The 20,000-nt window shown below is 44.6% G+C and overlaps 1 protein-coding gene across 1 annotated transcript in view; it reads left to right on the top strand.

Annotated features, from left to right (window-relative positions):
• Nucleotides 1–20,000, top strand: part of LOC115124437 (pyruvate carboxylase, mitochondrial-like) — a 671,386-nt gene that overhangs the window by 111,827 nt on the left and 539,559 nt on the right. Inside the window, exon 10 of the mRNA XM_065025223.1 lies at nucleotides 2,900–3,018. Within this exon, the coding sequence (XP_064881295.1) occupies nucleotides 2,900–3,018 (119 nt within the window). The remainder of the gene's footprint in view (nucleotides 1–2,899; nucleotides 3,019–20,000) is intronic.

Raw genomic sequence — 20,000 nt, 5'->3', positions numbered from 1 at the left:
CCTGTTCTAAACCTGTTCTAAACCTGCTATAAACCTGCTCCAAACCTGTTCTAAACCTGTTCTAAACCTGTTATAAACCTGTTATAAACCTGCTCTAAACCTGCTCTAAACCTGTTCTAAACCTTTTATAAACCTGCTCTAAACCTGCTCTAAACCTGTTCTAAACCTGCTCTAAACCTGTTCTAAACCTGTTATAAACCTGCTCTAAACCTGCTCTAAACCTGTTCTAAACCGTTCAAAACCCTAAATTCCCTTAGTGACCTCTCAACCCATTTAACCACATCAATGATATTGATGGATTGCTAGAAATAACTCTGTGTTGCATAGACACACGTGATGTACCATATCCTCTGGCAGACCTAGCTACCCTCTTCCTCCTCTTTCTCTCTCTCCCTCTTTCTCTCCTCCTCTTTCTCTCTCTCCCTCTTTCTCTCCTCCTCTTTCTCTCCTCCTCTTTCTCTCTCTGTCTCTTTGTCGCTCTCTGTCTCCCTCCCTCCCTCCCTCCCCCTCCCTCCCTCCCTCCCTCCCTCCCTCCAAATGTTTACATTGCCAAAGCAAATGGATAAACAAAAGTGAAATGAATAAAACAAATGATATAGAGAGTGTTGTAACAATGTGCAAATAGTTAAAGTACAAAAGGGAAAATAAATGAACATAAATATGAGTCGTGTTTACAGTGGTGTTTGTTCTTCACTGGTTGACCTTTTCTGGTGGCAACAGGTCACACATATTGCTCCTGTGATTCCATACTGGTATTTCACCCATTAGATATGGGTGTCTATCAAAATTGGACTTGTTTTCTAATTCTTTGTGGGTCTATGTAATCTGAGGCCTTTCCTTAATTTTGGGTCCCTCCCTCCCTCTATATAGGCCAGCGAGGGCCGCAGTGTGTGTGTATGTGTGTGTGTGTGTGTGTGTGTGTGTGTGTGTGTGTGTGTGTGTGTGTGTGTGTGTGTGTGTGTGTGTGCTTGCAGGTTATTGAACACAGGTGATGATTCAGGTGTTATGGCGCTAAAGGGTGGAATAATCATCTACAAACACACACACACACACACACACACAATGCACAATGCTAACAGGTGTCTGTTATATCTCCCCCTACACTGTTATATCTCCCCTACAGGTCGGCTATGAGAATGCTAACAGGTGTCTGTTATATCTCCCCCTACAGGTTGGCTATGAGAATGCTAACAGGTGTCTGTTATATCTCCCCCTACAGGTTGGCTATTAGAATGCTAACAGGTGTCTGTTATATCTCCCCCTACAGGTCGGCTATTAAAATGCTAACAGGTGTCTGTTATATCTCCCCCTACAGGTTGGCTATTAGAATGCTAACAGGTGTCTGTTATATCTCCCCCTACAGGTCGGCTATTAAAATGCTAACAGGTGTCTGTTATGTCTCCCCCTACAGGTTGGCTATTAGAATGCTAACAGGTGTCTGTTATATCTCCCCCTACAGGTCGGCTATGAGAATGCTAACAGGTGTCTGTTATATCTCCCCCTACAAGTTGGCTATTAGAATGCTAACAGGTTTCTGTTATATCTCCCCCTACAGGTCGGCTATGAGAATGCTAACAGGTGTCTGTTAAATCTCCCCCTACAGGTTGGCTATTAGAATGCTAACAGGTGTCTGTTATGTCTCCCCCTACAGGTTGGCTATTAGAATGCTAACAGGTTCCTGTTATATCTCCCCCTACAGGTTGGCTATTAGAATGCTAACAGGTTTCTGTTATATCTCCCCCTACAGGTTGGCTATTAGAATGCTAACAGGTGTCTGTTATATCTCCCCCTACAGGTTGGCTATTAGAATGCTAACAGGTGTCTGTTATATCTCCCCCTACAGGTCGGCTATTAAAATGCTAACAGGTGTCTGTTATGTCTCCCCCTACAGGTTGGCTATTAGAATGCTAACAGGTGTCTGTTATATCTCCCCCTACAGGTCGGCTATGAGAATGCTAACAGGTGTCTGTTATATCTCCCCCTACAAGTTGGCTATTAGAATGCTAACAGGTTTCTGTTATATCTCCCCCTACAGGTCGGCTATGAGAATGCTAACAGGTGTCTGTTAAATCTCCCCCTACAGGTTGGCTATTAGAATGCTAACAGGTGTCTGTTATGTCTCCCCCTACAGGTTGGCTATTAGAATGCTAACAGGTTCCTGTTATATCTCCCCCTACAGGTTGGCTATTAGAATGCTAACAGGTTTCTGTTATATCTCCCCCTACAGGTTGGCTATTAGAATGCTAACAGGTTTCTGTTATATCTCCCCCTACAGGTTGGCTATTAGAATGCTAACAGGTGTCTGTTATATCTCCCCCTACAGGTTGGCTATTAGAATGCTAACAGGTGTCTGTTATATCTCCCCCTACAGGTCGGCTATGAGAATGCTAACAGGTGTCTGTTATATCTCCCCCTACAGGTCGGCTATGAGAATGCTAACAGGTTTTTGTAATATCTCCCCCTACAAGTTGGCTATTAGAATGCTAACAGGTGTCTGTTATATCTCCCTCTACAGGTTGGCTATTAGAATGCTAACAGGTGTCTGTTATATCTCCCCCTACAGGTCGGCTATGAGAATGCTAACAGGTGTCTGTTATATCTCCCCCTACAGGTCGGCTATGAGAATGCTAACAGGTGTCTGTTATATCTCCCCCTACAGGTTGGCTATTAGAATGCTAACAGGTGTCTGTTATATCTCCCCCTATAGGTTGGCTATTAGAATGCTAACAGGTTTCTGTTATATCTCCCCCTACAGGTCGGCTATGATAATGCTAACAGGTGTCTGTTATATCTCCCCCTACAGGTCGGCTATGAGAATGCTAACAGTTGTCTGTTATATCTCCCCCTACAGGTCGGCTATGAGAATGCTAACAGTTGTCTGTTATATCTCCCCCTACAGGTTGGCTATGAGAATGCGGGCACTGTGGAGTTCCTAGTAGATAAACAGGGGAAACATTACTTCATAGAAGTCAACTCCAGACTGCAGGTGGAACACACTGTCACTGAGGAGGTTACAGAGTAAGTACTGCAGTGTGTGTGTGTGTGTGTGTGTGTGTGTGTGTGTGTGTGTGTGTGTGTGTGTGTGTCAGTGAGTGTGTGTGTGTGTGTGTATGTGTGTATGTGTGTGTGTGTGTGTGTGTGTGTTGGTGTGTGTCAATGTGTTACTACTCCATTAGGAGATACACCACATTGTGTCTCCATGTCACATTATTGTATTACATTACATTACATTTAAGTCATTTAGCAGACACTCTTATCCAGAGCGACTTACTTAAATGCTGCAGATATCGTTTAGGGCACCTCCCTGACCAAGGCCCTTATCCCTCAATTGCTCAGTTTGGCCGGGCTGCCAGCTCTAGGAAGTGTCTTGGTGGTTCCAAACTTCTTCCATTTAAGAATGATTGAGGCCACTGTGTTCTTGGGGACCTTCAATACTGCAGACATTTTATCTTACCTTTCTCCAGATCTGTGCATCGACACAATCCTGTCTCGGAGCTCTGCAGACATTTCCTTCGACCTCATGGCTTGGTTTTTACTCTGACGTGCACTGTCAATTGTGGGACCTTATATTGACCAAATCCTGTTCCTTCAGTTGAATTTAAGTGGACTTCAGTCAAGTTGTAGAAACATCTCAAAGATGATCAATGGAAACATGATGCACCGGAGTTCAGTTTGCAGTTTGGAGTCATAGCAAACGGTCTTATGTAAATCCATTTTCAAAAAAATATATATAATAATGTTTTCACTTTGTCATTATGGGGTATTGTTATGTCATTATGGGGTATTCTGATGTCATTATGGGGTATTGTGATGTCATTATGGGGTATTGTGATGTCATTATGGGGTATTGTGATGTCATTATGGGGTATTGTGTGTAGATTGATGAAGGGAAAAATGTAATTTAATCCATTTTAGAATAAGGCTGTAACATAACCTCTTGCTTCTACCTGAGACGCTTGCGTCCCAACTAGAGCTCTGGAAATGCAAATGCGCTACGCTAAATGCTAATAGTATTAGTTAAAACTCAAACGTTCATTAAAATACACATGCAGGGTATCGAATTAAAGCTACACTCGTTGTGAATCCAGGCAACAAGTCAGATTTTTAAAATGCTTTTCGGCGAAAGCATGAGAAGCTATTATCTGATAGCATGCACCAATACACTACAACACAAAAGCCACGCAGGGGACGTAAACAAAATAATTAGCATTTCGGCGTTACAGAAACCGCACAATAAAATAGAAAACAGTCATTACCTTTCACCATCTTCTTTGTTGGCACTCCTAGATGTCCCATAAACACTATTGGGTCTTTATTTCGATTAAATCGGTCCATATAAAGCCAAGATATCGTTATATGTAGACTGTGTGATAAACGAAAAAAACAGCGTTTTCAAAACGTAACGTCATTTTTTTTAAATTCAAAAAGTCGACGATAAACTTTCACAAAACACTTCGAAATACGTTTGTAATGCAACTTTAGGTATTAGTAAACGTTAATAAGCGATAAAATTCATCAGGAGGCGATGTAAAGATCATTAGCTGTCCGTCTGGAAAAATGTCCGGCTAGAAACTCAACGAAAATATCCGGTCCTAGACCTGAGGAAATACGGTGCCCTGCATGTGTTTGACCAAGAAAAAACTCGAAGGGAAATGACAAGACTCTAGACACCGTGTGGAAGCTGTAGGTACTGCAACCTCAGTCAATTAATTGTGGTTCACCTTTATCAATGGGTTCAAGTAGCGCATGGATATATTTTCCCATTTTCAGTGATCAGTTTTTCCTGTGCTTTTCGATGTAAATGCCGTTCTGGTAAAGCCACAGCAGTGATTTAACCAGTTTTATAAACGTCTGAGTGTTTTCTATCCACACAGACTAAGCAAATGCATATACTATATTCCTGGCATGAGTAGCAGGGCGCTGAAATGTTGCGCGATTTTTAACAGAATGTTCAAAAAAGTAGAGGGTAGAAGCAACAGGATAAGAAAATGTGGAAAAAGTGAAGGGGTCTGAATACTTTCCTGAATGTATATTGAAAGGCAACAGTGTTTTTTTGTTGTTGATTGAATAGAGTGATCAGGAACGTACAACTGTAGTTTTCCTTCACGGAAAATACATTAGTGCAACACATTCGGCAGAAAATATCTTCATTTTCATCAGATGACAACAGAAGTGCTATTTGGCCACAAAATGCGCTAACAATTAAAAAGCTAGTTTTTTTTCGCTATCATATTTCTAATGTTTATGTTTATCGTAGAAAGAATTTCGTAATGTTTTGCTTAAAGTTAGACTTGCATTTTACCAAGTAGGCTGGCTACACTGAGAAAAGTACAGTTGAAAAGTCGCTCCACATCAGTCAGAGCGCTGTCTGCTGACAGAATGCCCTCTGTCCAAGTGGAGAGGTGCAACTGAAGGTTTTGTCTGCTGACAGAATGCCCTCCGTCTTATCCGAGTGGAGAACTGAAGGTTTTGATAATACGTTCTGAACGGGGATGGAGGTAAGCATCTGGGGGATGGGGGATGGGCGTAAGCATCTGGGGGATGGGCGTAAGCATCTGGGGATGGGCGTAAGCATCTGGGGGATGGGGGATGGGAGTAAGCATCTGGGGGATGGGCGTAAGCATCTGGGGATGGGCGTAAGCATCTGGGGGATGGGGGATGGGAGTAAGCATCTGGGGATGGGCGTAAGCATCTGGGGGATGGGCGTAAGCATCTGGGGGATGGGGGATGGGAGTAAGCATCTGGGGGATGGCGTAAGGATCTGGGGATGGGGGATGGGAGTAAGCATCTGGGGGATGAGCGTAAGCATCTGGGGGATGGGGGATGGGAGTAAGCATCTGGGGGATGAGCGTAAGCATCTGGGGGATGGGGGATGGGAGTAAGCATCTGGGGGATGGGAGTAAGCATCTGGGGATGAGCGTAAGCATCTGGGGGATGGGGGATGAGCGTAAGCATCTGGGGGATGGGCGTAAGCATCTGGGGGATGAGCGTAAGCATCTGGGGGATGGGGGATGGGAGTAAGCATCTGGGGGATGAGCGTAAGCATCTGGGGGATGGGGGATGAGCGTAAGCATCTGGGGGATGGGCGTAAGCATCTGGGGGATGAGCGTAAGCATCTGGGGGATGGGGGATGAGCATCTGGGGGATGGGCGTAAGCATCTGGGGGATGGGCGTAAGCATCTGGGTGATGGGCGTAAGCATCTGGGGGATGGGCGTAAGCATCTGGGTGATGGGCGTAAGCATCTGGGGGATGGGCGTAAGCATCTGGGGGATGGGGATGGGAGTAAGCATCTGGGGGATGAGCGTAAGCATCTGGGGGATGGGGGATGAGCGTAAGCATCTGGGGGATGGGCGTAAGCATCTGGGAGATGAGCGTAAGCATCTGGTGGATGGGCGTAAGCATCTGGGGGATGGGGCGTAAGCATCTGGGGGATGGGCGTAAGCATCTGGGGGATGGGCGTAAGCATCTGGGTGATGGGCGTAAGCATCTGGGGGATGGGCGTAAGCATCTGGGTGATGGGCGTAAGCATCTGGGGGATGGGCGTAAGCATCTGGGGGATGGGCGTAAGCATCTGGGTGATGGGCGTAAGCATCTGGGGGATGAGCGTAAGCATCTGGGGGATGGGGGATGGGCGTAAGCATCTGGGGGATGGGCGTAAGCATCTGGGGGATGGGGATGGGCGTAAGCATCTGGGTGATGGGCGTAAGCATCTGGGTGATGGGCGTAAGCATCTGGGGGATGGGCGTAAGCATCTGGGGGATGGCCGTAAGCATCTGGGGGATGGGTGTAAGCATCTGGGGGATGGGCGTAAGCATCTGGGTGATGGGCGTAAGCATCTGGGTGATGGGCGTAAGCATCTGGGGGATGGGCGTAAGCATCTGGGGGATGGGGGATGAGCGTAAGCATCTGGGGGATGGGGGATGGGCGTAAGCATCTGGGGGATGGGCGTAAGCATCTGGGTGATGGGCGTAAGCATCTGGGGGATGGGCGTAAGCATCTGGGGGATGGGGGATGGGCGTAAGCATCTGGGGGATGGGCGTAAGCATCTGGGTGATGGGCGTAAGCATCTGGGGGATGGGCGTAAGCATCTGGGGGATGGGCGTAAGCATCTGGGGGATGGGGGATGGGCGTAAGCATCTGGGTGATGGGCGTAAGCATCTGGGTGATGGGCGTAAGCATCTGGGGGATGGCGTAAGCATCTGGGGGATGGCCGTAAGCATCTGGGGGATGGGTGTAAGCATCTGGGGGATGGGCGTAAGCATCTGGGTGATGGGCGTAAGCATCTGGGTGATGGGCGTAAGCATCTGGGGGATGGGCATAAGCATCTGGGGGATGGGGGATGAGCGTAAGCATCTGGGGGATGGGGGATGGGCGTAAGCATCTGGGGGATGGGCGTAAGCATCTGGGTGATGGGCGTAAGCATCTGGGGGATGGGCGTAAGCATCTGGGGGATGGGGATGGGCGTAAGCATCTGGGGGATGGGCGTAAGCATCTGGGTGATGGGCGTAAGCATCTGGGGGATGGGCGTAAGCATCTGGGGGATGGGGGATGGGCGTAAGCATCTGGGTGATGGGCGTAAGCATCTGGGTGATGGGCGTAAGCATCTGGGTGATGGGCGTAAGCATCTGGGGGATGGGCGTAAGCATCTGGGTGATGGGCGTAAGCATCTGGGGGATGAGCGTAAGCATCTGGGGGATGGGCGTAAGCATCTGGGGGATGGGGGATGGGCGTAAGCATCTGGGTGATGGGTGTAAGCATCTGGGGGATGGGCTTAAGCATCTGGGTGATGGGCGTAAGCATCTGGGGGATGGGCGTAAGCATCTGGGTGATGGGCGTAAGCATCTGGGGGATGGGCGTAAGCATCTGGGGGATGGGGGATGGGCGTAAGCATCTGGGGGATGGGCGTAAGCATCTGGGTGATGGGCGTAAGCATCTGGGGGATGGGCGTAAGCATCTGGGGGATGGGGATGGGCGTAAGCATCTGGGTGATGGGCGTAAGCATCTGGGGGATGGGCGTAAGCATCTGGGTGATGGGCGTAAGCATCTGGGTGATGGGCGTAAGCATCTGGGGGATGGGCGTAAGCATCTGGGTGATGGGCGTAAGCATCTGGGGGATGGCGTAAGCATCTGGGGGATGGGCGTAAGCATCTGGGGGATGGGGGATGGGCGTAAGCATCTGGGTGATGGGTGTAAGCATCTGGAGGATGGGCGTAAGCATCTGGGTGATGGGCGTAAGCATCTGGGGGATGGGCGTAAGCATCTGGGTGATGGGCGTAAGCATCTGGGTGATGGGCGTAAGCATCTGGGGGATGGGGATGGGCGTAAGCATCTGGGGGCTGAGCGTAAGCATCTGGGGGATGTGGGATGGGCGTAAGCATCTGGGGGATGGGCGTAAGCATCTGGGGGATGGGGATGGGCGTAAGCATATGGGTGATGGGCGTAAGCATCTGGGGGATGGGCGTAAGCATCTGGGTGATGGGCGTAAGCATCTGGGGGATGGGCGTAAGCATCTGGGGGATGGGCGTAAGCATCTGGGGGATGGGCGTAAGCATCTGGGGGATGGGGGATGGGCGTAAGCATCTGGGGGATGGGGGATGGGCGTAAGCATCTGGTGCAAAAGGTTACATGTTTGAATCCAGCGATAGAATATTGTTTTTGAGCTTTTTGTCCCAAACCTTTAACCTTTATCTTAACCATTAAGAGTTTATGCCTAACTTTAATATTTTAGAGTTAATGCCTAAACTTAAACCTAACCTTAAAAATTTGGAGTTACCACCCAACCCTAGTGTGTGTAAGTTTGTCTGTGTGTTGTCTGTGTGTTGTCTGTATGCGTGTGTTGTCTGTGTGTCTGTGCGTGTGGTGAGTGTGTCTGTGTGTTGTCTGTGTGTCTGTGTGTGTGGTGAGTGTGTCTGTGTGTTGTCTGTGTGTTGTCTGTGTGTTGTCTGTGTGTTATCTGTGTGCTGTCTGTGTGGTGAGTGTGTCTGTGTGTTGTCTGTGTTGTCTGTGTGTTGTCTGTCTGTTATCTGTGTGTTGTCTGTGTGTTGTCTGTGTGTTATCTGTGTGTTGTCTGTGTGTTATCTGTGTGTTATCCGTGTGCTGTCTGTGTGTGTGGTGAGTGTGTCTGTGTGTTGCCTGTGTTGTCTGTGTGTTGTCTGTCTGTTATCTGTCTGTTATCTGTGTGTTGTCTGTGTGTTATCTGTGTGTTGTCTGTGTGTTATCTGTGTGTTGTCTGTGTGTTATCTGTGTGCTGTCTGTGTGTGTGGTGAGTGATATAAAGGTCCATCTGTGTCATAATCAGTGGAAAACAGCTCACAGGTTATCAGCCCAGCAGAACAGACTGCTATTTATATCTCTCTCTCTCTGTCTCTGACTCTGACTCTGTCCTCTCTCTCTCTCTCTCTCTCTCTCTCTCTCTCTCTCTCTCTCTCTGTCTCTGTCTCTCTCTCTCTCTCTCTCTCTCTCTCTCTCTCTCTCTCTCTCTCTCTCTCTCTCTCTCTCTCTCTCTCTGTCTCTCTCTGTCTCTCTCTGTCTCTCTCTGTCTCTCTCTCCCTCTCTCTCTCTGTCTCTCTCTCTGTCTCTCTCTCTCTCTCTCTCTCTCTGTCTCTCTGTCTCTCTCTCTCTCTCTCTCTTTCTCTGTCTCTCTCTCTCTCTCTCTCTCTCTCTCTCCCTCCAAAAAGACAAAGACATTTCAAATGTCATACTATGTGCAAATATTTAAAGTACAAAAGGGAAAATAAATAAGCATAAATATGGGTTGTATTTACAATGATGTGTGTTCTTCACTGGTTGCCCTTTTCTTGTGGCAACAGGTCACACATCTTGCTGCTGTTCACCCAGTAGATATGGGAGTTTTTCAAAATTGCATGTGTTTTCGAATTCTTTGTGGATCTGTGTAATCTGAGGGAAATATGTGTCTCTAATATGGCCGGAGGTTAGGACGTGCAGATTAGTTTCCACCTTCTCTCGAGAAACATTTTTTGTTTGTTAATTCTTTCCAATGTGTCAATGTGTCAAGTGATTATCTTTTTGTTTTCTCATGATTTGGTTTGTGTGGCTCTGTGGGGTCTGTTTGTGTTTGTGAACAGAGGCCCAGCTTGCTTAGGGGACTCTTCTCCAGGTTCATCGCTCTGTAGGTGATGGCTTTGTTATGGAAGGTTTGGGAATCGATTCCTTTTAGGTGGTTGTGGAATTTAATGTCTCTTTTCTGGATTTTGATCATTAGTGGGTATCGGCCTAATTCTGCTCTGCATGTATTATTTGGTGTTCCACATTGTACACAGAGGATCTAATTGGTATGTTAAATGTTCCTTTTGATGGCATAGAAGGCCCTTCTGGCCTTGTCTCTCAGATCGTTCACAGCTTTGTGGAAGTTACCTGTGGCGCTGATGTTTAGGCCAAGTTGTGTATCGTATTTTGTGTGCTCTAGGGCAACAGTGTGTAGAGAGCAACGGTGTCTCGATGGAATTTGTATTTGTGGAAACTGGATTTTATAAGGTATGTTTTTCCCCTAAACACCACATTACATCAATTTGACAGACCCTCATTCCAACAAAGCATGAGAAGAATTTGCCTTTGTTTTGGTTTGTTTATTTGTCAATTTGGGTGTGCAGGGTGAATACGTGGTCTGTTGTATGGTCATGTGGATGAAAATAAAAGATAAAAGATAAAAACCCAATATGACATTTGCTTGTATTTTGTTTTCATTGAGTAAATGTATAAGTCTGCTGTTAATGATAATGCAGAGGATTTTCCCAAGGTTGCTTTTGAGGTTGCTTTTCAAGTTATTGGGGTCAAATTTGTCTCCACTTCAGTGGATTAGAGTGATCAGTCCTTGGTTCCAAATATTTGATAAGATGCCAGAGCCGAGGATGATGTTAAAGAGTTTAAGTATATCCAATTGGAATTTGTGGTCTGTATATTTCATAATTTCATATGGGATACCATCTACACCACAGGCCTTTATGGGTTGGAGGGTTTTTATTTTGTCTTGTAGTTCATTCAATGTAATTGGAGAATCCAGTGGGTTCTGGTAGTCTTTAATAGTTGATTCTAAGATCTGTATTTGATCATGTATATGTTTTTGCTCTTTGTTCTTTGTTATAGAACCAAAAAGATTGGAGAAGTGGTTTACCCATACATCTCCATTTTGGATAGATAATTCTTCGTGTTGTTGTTTGTTTAGTGTTTTCCAATTTTCCCAGAAGTGGTTAGTCTATGGATTCTTCAATTGCATTGAGCTGATTTCTGACTTGCTGTTCCTTCTTTTTCCGTAGTGTATTTCTGTATTGTTTTAGTGATTCACCATAGTGAAGGCGTAGACTCAGGTTTTCCGGGTCTCTATGTTTTTGGTTGGACAGGTTTCTCAATTTCTTTCTCAGGTTTTTGCCTTGTTCATCAAAACCACTTGTCATTGTTGTTCATTTTCTTAGGTTCTTTTCTGCTTGACATTTTTTGATTTGTCATTATTGTTAGTTTTCTTCGGTTTTCTATTTGAGATTTTTAGATTTGATAGGGAAGCTGAGAGGTCAAATATACTGTTAAGATTTTCTACTGCCAAGTTTACACCTTCACTATTACAGTGGAACGTTTTACCCAGGAAATTGTCTAGAAGGGATTGAATTTGTTGTTGCCTAATTGTTTTTTGGTAGGTTTCCAAACTGCATTCCTTCCATCTATAGCATTTCTTAATGTTACTCAGTTCCTTTGGCTTTGATGCCTCATGATTGAGTATTGCTCTGTTTAAGTAGACTGTGATTTTGCTGTGGTCTGATAGGGGTGTCAGTGGGCTGACTGTGAACGCTCTTTAATAGCTGATTCTGACATTTGTAATTGCACATGTACAGTTGAAGTCCGAAGTTTACATACACCTTAGCCAAACACATTTTAAATCAGTTTTTCACAATTCCTGACATTTAATCCTAGTAGAAATTCCCCGTCTTAGGTCAATTAGGATCACCACGTTATTCTAATGTGAAATGTCAGAATAATAGTAGAGAGAATTATTTATTTCAGCTTTTATTTCTTTTCATCACATTCCCAGTGGGTCAGAAGTTTACATGCACTCAGTTAGTATTTGGTAGCATTTCCTTTAAATTGTTTAACTTGGGCCAAATGTTTTGGGTAGCCTTCCACAAGCTTCCCACAATAAGTTGGGTTAATGTTGGCCCATTCCTCCTGACAGAGCTGGTGTAACTGAGTCAGGTTTGTAGGCCTTCTTGCTCGCACACGCTTTTTCAGTTCTGCCCACACATTTTCTATAGGATTGAGGTCAGGGCTTTGTGATGGCCACTCCAATACCTCGACTTTGTTGTCCTTATGACATTTTGCCAAACTTTATAAGTATGCTTGGGGTCATTGTCCATTTGGAAGACCCATTTGTCATTGTTGTTCATTTTCTTAGGTTCTTTTCTGCTTGACATTTTTTGATTTGAAGCTGAAAGGTCAAATATACTAGAATCACCTTCATTATATTGAGAAATTGTCTAAAATGGACTGAATGTGTTGTTGCCTAATTGTTTTTTTGGTAGGTTTCTACACTACATTCCTTCCATCTACAGCATTTCTTAATGTTACTCAGTTCCTTTGGCTTCAATTACCTCATGATTGAGTATTGCTCTGTTCAAGTGGACTGTGATTTTGCTGTGGTCTGATAGGGGTGTCAGTGGGCTGACTGTGAACGCTCTGAGACACTCTGGGTTGAGGTCAGTGATAAAGTAGTCTACAGTACTACTGCCAAGAGATGAGCTATAGGTGTACCTACCATAGGAGTCCCCTCGAAGCCTACCGTTGACTATGTACATACCCAGCGTGCGACAGAGCTGCAGGAGTTGTGACCCGTTTTTGTTGGTTTGGTTGTCATAGTTGTGCCTAGGGGGGCATATGTGGTAGGGAATGCTGTCACCTCCAGGCAGGTGTTTGTCCCCCTGTGTGCTGAGGGTGTCAGATTCTTGTCCAGTTCTGGCATTTAGGTCTCCACAGACTAGTACGTGTCCCTGTGCCTGGAATTGATTGATTTCCCCTCCAGGAGGGAGAAGCTGTCTTCAGTAAAGTATGGGGATTCTAGTGGGGGGATATAGGTAGCACACAGGAGGACATTTATCTCTGCTGAGATAATGTCCTAATTAATTTCTAGCCAGATGTAAAATGTTCCTTATTTTAATTAATTTAATAGAGTGGGTTAGGTCTGCTTTCTACCAAATTAGCGTACCCCCTGAGTCTCTTCCCTGTTTAACACCTGGTAGTGTGGTGGATGGGACTACCAGCTCTCTGTAACCTAGTGGGTCCGTCTCCTCTATACCATCCACCTGGTAGTGTGGTGGATGGGACTACCAGCTCTCTGTAATCTAGAGGACAACCAGTGGGTCCATCTCCTCTATACCACCCACCTGGTAGTGTGGTGGATGGGACTACCAGCTCTCTGTAACCTAGTGGGTGCGTCTCCTCTATACCACCCACCTGGTAGTGTGGTGGACGGGACTACCAGCTCTCTGTAACCTAGTGGGTCCGTCTCCTCTATACCATCCACCTGGTAGTGTGGTGGATGGGACTACCAGCTCTCTGTAACCTAGTGGGTCCGTCTCCTCTATACCATCCACCTGGTAGTGTGGTGGATGGGACTACCAGCTCTCTGTAACCTAGTGGGTCCGTCTCCTCTATACCATGTTTCTTGTAAGATGACAATGTCTGTGTTTCCAATTTCTCTGATGAAGTCTAGATTCCTGCTTTTTAGGCCAGAGGTAGATGACCTCAGACCTTGGTATATTCCAGCATGAGAAACGCTTTGTGTTCCCATAGTATCTAGTGTTGTTTTCATGTGGTTTATGCCGGGACCATAACAGTAGGTTTGACCATTACATAGAACTATCTGTCTCTCTCTCTCTCTCTCTGTCTCTCTCTCTCTCTCTCTCTCTGTCTCTCTCTCTCTCTCTCTCTCTCTCTCTCTCTCTCTCTCTCTCTCTCTCTCTCTCTCTGTCTCTCTCTCTCTCTCTGTCTCTCTCTCTCTCTCTCTGTCTCTCTCTCTCTCTCTCTCTCTCTCTGTCTCTCTCTCTCTCTGTCTCTCTCTCTCTCTCTCTCTCTCTCTCTCTCTCTCTCTCTCTCTCTGTCTCTCTCTCTCTCTCTCTCTCTCTCTCTCTCTCTCTCTGTCTCTCTCTCTCTCTCTCTCTCTCTGTCTCTCTCTCTCTCTGTCTCTCTCTCTCTCTCTCTCTCTCTCTCTCTCTCTCTCTCTCTCTCTCTCTCTCTCTGTCTCTCTCTCTCTCTCTCTCTCTCTCTCTCTCTCTCTGTCTCTCTCTCTCTCTCTCTCTCTGTCTCTCTCTCTCTCTGTCTCTCTCTCTCTCTGTCTCTCTCTCTCTCTCTCTCTCTCTCTGTCTCTCTCTCTCTCTCTCTCTCTCTCTCTCTCTCTCTCTCTCTCTCTCTCTCAAAATTTTTTTCAAAATGAAGCTGCTTTATTGGCATGAAAAACATTGTGTCAATATTGCCAATGCAACAATGTATACAATATACATTGTAACAAAATTATAAATGATAGCAAATAATAATATAAAATGGTAGTAAATAATAATACAAAATTAAATACAAAAATAATAACAATAAAATGGTAACAGTCATTAGTAGAAATGTAATAAATATAAAATCAAATGATGGAAAATGAAACTATAACTAACCTGGTCATCTTCTTCTTTATATCAGTACACAACTACAATCATCATTACTACGACTACTACTACCATCACTAAACTGTTATCACTACCATTACCAACCATATTTGGAATGATAAACATTAATAATTATAGTAATAACAATAATAGTAATAATAAGTAAGTTACTGTTTACTATGCAGATGTTATTATTCAGTGTCCCTCAGGCTATCAGGAAAAACGTATTTGGCTGCAAGAGGAGCCACTTCGCCCATGAGTATTCTTAGTTTTTCCTCTGGGTTAATTTGTAAAAATTTGGAATATATGTAGTCATTTCTGTGAATAATGCATCTCTGAGGAATATTTATCACAGAATGCATCTCTTGTCTCTACCTCCTGTCATGCAGTGACCACATACACGCTCTCTTTGGGTAGCCATGTCTTTTTATGTCTCGGTTTCTATTGCCAATCGGTGGTCACTCAACTTGGTAAGGATCTGTCTCTGCTTCTATCTCTGACAGAGTAGAGATAATCAGACAATTCATATTCTCTGTTTAGGGTCAGATAGCAATTTAGTCGGCTTTTGGGATTTTGCGTTTTTCCAGTATTGTAAATATGATTCCTTTGATTGGTTCATGATTTTGCTTATTGAATTCTTTCTTTTGAAGCAGTGCTGGTGTCTGATTGGTTGGTGAGGTCCAACACCAGCTGACTGAGAGGGCCGTTCCTGGGCTCAGCTCTTGGGTTTGAAGTGCTTTAAATTGCAGACCGAATTTGGACTTGAATTTAGATGTAGCCAAAATTTTAATGATCTTTTCTGTATCTTCATTATTACTGGAAAACGGCCCAATTCTGCCCTACATGCATTAGTTGGTGTATTTCTCCTTGTAGGATTTTCCGACAGAATTCTCATCTTTTCATTGGATGTTTGTCCCACGTTTTAAAATCAGTTTATTGAGTGGCCCCCAAACCTCACTTCCATAAAGTGCTATTGGTAGGATTACACTGTCAAATATTTTAGTCCAAATTTTAATTGGGATGTTGATTTTGAATAATTTCATTTTTATTCATACATTGCTCTGCAGGCTTTTTCTTTTATGCATTCACTGCCATATTAAAGTTTCCCAGATATTCACCTAGGTGTAATTTTTTGTGTGTTCAATTAAGGTCTTGTTCCAGGGTGAATTTACATTTGTGTTTCTGACATCTCGGTTTTTGGAAAATCATGATTTTAGTTTTTGTAAATTTACTCAATTATGGCAATATTGCTCCAGAATATTAATGTTCTGTTGAAGCTCTTTGGTTGGTGATAGAAGTACCAAGTCATCAGCATATAGCAGGTATTTCACCTCTGTGTCAAATAGTGTGAGTCCTGGGGCTGGAGATTGGTCATGTCTGCTAATTCATTGATATAAATGTTGGAAAGATTTGGACTCAAATTGCAGCTTGTCTCACACCTCGACTTCTGTTCTTTGGTTTTTGATTTTTATTGCACACTTGTTTTCTGTGTACATACATTTTATTAAGTCATATACCTTTACCACCTTTACCACCTTTACCACCTTTACCACCTTTACCACCAAGCCCACTTTGGAGAATTTTGTAGAATAGCCCTTCGTGCCAAATCGAATCAAATGCTTTTTTAAAGTCAATAAAGCAAGCAAAGATTTTGCCCTCTTTTTTTTGGTGGACGTGTTTATTAATTAGTGTGTGTAAGGTGTATATATGGTCAGTAGTGCGATGGTTAGGAAGAAAGCCAATTTGACATTTACTTATTACATTTTTTTTCTTGAAGAAAGGTTTGAATTCTTGAATTCAAAATGCTACAGAAAATCTTTCCCAACCTTCCCCTGATATCTCTCTCTCTCTCTCTCTTTCAACTCTCTCTTTGATCTCTCGCTTTCTCTCTCTCTGCCCCTCTCTCTCTCTCCCCCTCTCTCTCCCTCTCTCTCTCTGACCTTGGCGAGGTTGAGTAGCATCTAGACACATATCACCTGGCACACACATATACTCGTGTACATGACAGAAGAGTATTTATCTCACTTATACTAGCCTGTCTAACAGAAGAGTATTAATCCCATATATACTAGCCTGTCTAACAGAAGAGTATTAATCCCATATATACTAACCTGTCTAACAGAATATATTTTTCATATTGACTAGCTAGTTAAGTTAGGTTTGTAACCCTGACAACTCTCTCTACTTTTCCTAATATTTACATTGTCCCCTCTCTCTCTTTTCATAACCCTCTCTTTCTCTCTGACGTCTACATCTCTATAACATCTTTCAGCTCCCTTCACCTCACTTATTGATCTCGCTCTCCCTCTTTCGTTTCATGACTTATTTCATATCCACACTCCTTCTGCTTTCACCTCTGATCTATAGCTCCAACCTTCACCTCAACCCTCTGATCTATAGCTCCAACCTTCACCTCAACACTCTGATCTATAGCTCCAACCTTCACCTCAACCCTCTGATCTATAGCTCCAACCTTCACCTCAACACTCTGATCTATAGCTCCAACCTTCACCTCAACACTCTGATCTATAGCTCCAACCTTCACCTCAACTCTCTGATCTATAGCTACAACCTTCACCTCAACCCTCTGATCTATAGCTCCAACCTTCACCTCAACACTCTGATCTATAGCTCCAACCTTCACCTCAACTCTCTGATCTATAGCTCCAACCTTCACCTCAACTCTCTGATCTCTTGCTACAACCGTCACCTCAATCCTCTGATCTATATATTTAAATCCTTCACCTCAACCCTCTGATCTATATATTTAAAACCTTCACCTCAACCCTCTGATCTATATTGCCAACCTTCACCTCAGCCCTCTGATCTATAGCTACAACCTTCACCTCAGCCCTCTGATATATAGCTACAACCTTCACCTCAACCCTCTGATCTATATATTTACAACCTTCACCTCAACCCTCTGATCTATATTGCCAACCTTCACCTCAGCCCTCTGATCTATAGCTACAACCTTCACCTCAGCCCTCTGATCTATAGCTACAACCTTCACCTCAACCCTCTGATCTATAGCTCCAACCTTCACCTCAACCCTCTGATCTATAGCTCCAACCTTCACCTCAACCCTCTGATCTATATATTTACAACATTCACCTCAACCCTCTGATCTATAGCTACAACCTTCACCTCAGCCCTCTGATATATAGCTACAACCTTCACCTCAGCCCTCTGATATATAGCTACAACCTTCACCTCAACCCTCTGATCTATATTGTCAACCTTCACCTCAGCCCTCTGATCTATAGCTACAACCTTCACCTCAGCCCTCTGATATATAGCTACAACCTTCACCTCAACCCTCTGATCTATATATTTACAACCTTCACCTCAACCCTCTGATCTATAGCTACAACCTTCACCTCAGCCCTCTGATATATAGCTACAACCTTCACCTCAACCCTCTGATATATAGCTACAACCTTCACCTCAACCCTCTGATCTATAGCTACAACCTTCACCTCAGCCCTCTGATATATAGCTCCAACCTTCACCTCAACCCTCTGATCTATATCTCCAACCTTCACCTCAACCCTCTGATCTGTATATTTACAACCTTCACCTTGACCCTCTGATCTATATTGTCAACCTTCACCTCAAAATGGATCCCTCTCTGTGCCTTAAGGTATTGTATCATCTGAAATGTGTTAAAAAGACATAACATTTCACTTAGCATGTAATGTGGGTCAAGTAGACAGATGTGGAGGTCATTTATGATATAAGAGCCCTCACAAAAGCCCACAAGGTACTGATGGACCCCAGACATCCTCTGTACCAGGAGTTTGAGCTACTTCCCTCTGGGAGATGTTCCAGAACACCAGGACACCAGAACACCAGGGCAATAGAGCATCAGAGCACCAGGACACCAGAACACCAGGGCAATAGAGCACCAGAGCACCAGGACACCAGAACACCAGGGCAATAGAGCACCAGAGCACCAGGACACCAGAACACCAGGGCAATAGAGCACCAGAACACCAGAACACCAGAACACCAGCGCAATAGAGCACCAGAGCACCAGAGCACCAGAACACCAGAACACCAGAACACCAGCGCAATAGAGCACCAGGGCACCAGGACACCAGCACACCAGGACCCCAGGACACCAGGGCACCAGAACACCAGGACACCAGGGCACCAGGACACCAGGACACCAGAACACCAGAACACCAGGACACCAGAACACCAGGACACCAGAACACCAGCACACCAGTGCACCAGAGCAGTAGGGCACCAGGACCCCAGGACACCAGGACACCAGGGCACCAGAACACCAGGGCACCAGGACACCAGGACACCAGGACACCAGGGCACCAGAACACCAGGACACCAGGGCACCAGGGCACCAGGACACCAGGACACCAGGACACCAGGACACCAGGACACCAGAACACCAGGACACCAGGAATCCCAATCCATCCTTTGTTCTATATATATATATAGTGGACAGATGAACACTGATCTCTTCTACTGATCTCTTCTACTGATCTCTCATGATCTCTTCTACTGATCTCTCATGATCTCTTCTACTGATCTCTTCTACTGATCTCTCATGATCTCTTCTACCGTTCTCTTCTACTGATCTCGCATGATCTCTTCTACTGATCCCTTCTACTGATCTCTCATGATCTCTTCTACCGATCTCTTCTACTGATCTCTTCTACTGATCTCTTCTACTGATTTCTTCTACTGATCTCTCATGATCTCTTCTACTGATCTCTTCTACTGATCTCTCATGATCTCTTCTACTGATCTCTCATGATCTCTTCTACTGATCTCTTCTACTGATCTCTCATGATCTCTTCTACTGATCTCTTCTACTGATCTCTCATGATCTCTTCTACTGATCTCTTCTACTGATCTCTCATGATCTCTTCTACTGATCTCTTCTACTGATCTCTCATGATCTCTTCTACTGATCTCTTCTACTGATCTCTCATGATCTCTTCTACTGATCTCTTCTACTGATCTCTCATGATCTCTTCTACTGATCTCTTCTACTGATCTCTCATGATCTCTTCTACTGATCTCTTCTACTGATCTCTTCTACTGATCTCTTCTACTGATCTCTTCTACTGATCTCGCATGATCTCTTCTACTGATCTCTTCTACTGATCTCTCATGATCTCTTCTACCGATCTCTTCTACTGATCTCTTCTACTGATCTCTTCTACTGATCTCTTCTACTGATCTCTCATGATCTCTTCTACTGATCTCTTCTACTGATCTCTCATGATCTCTTCTACTGATCTCTTCTACTGATCTCTCATGATCTCTTCTACTGATCTCTTCTACTGATCTCTTCTACTGATCTCTTCTACTTGTATGTA

This window comes from Oncorhynchus nerka, linkage group LG12, assembly GCF_034236695.1.
Source record: "Oncorhynchus nerka isolate Pitt River linkage group LG12, Oner_Uvic_2.0, whole genome shotgun sequence".
In the NCBI taxonomy this organism is placed as follows: Eukaryota; Metazoa; Chordata; class Actinopteri; order Salmoniformes; family Salmonidae; genus Oncorhynchus; species Oncorhynchus nerka.
The sequence above is the reverse complement of the archived record's forward strand: the minus strand, read 5'-3'. Positions and strand labels throughout refer to the sequence as shown.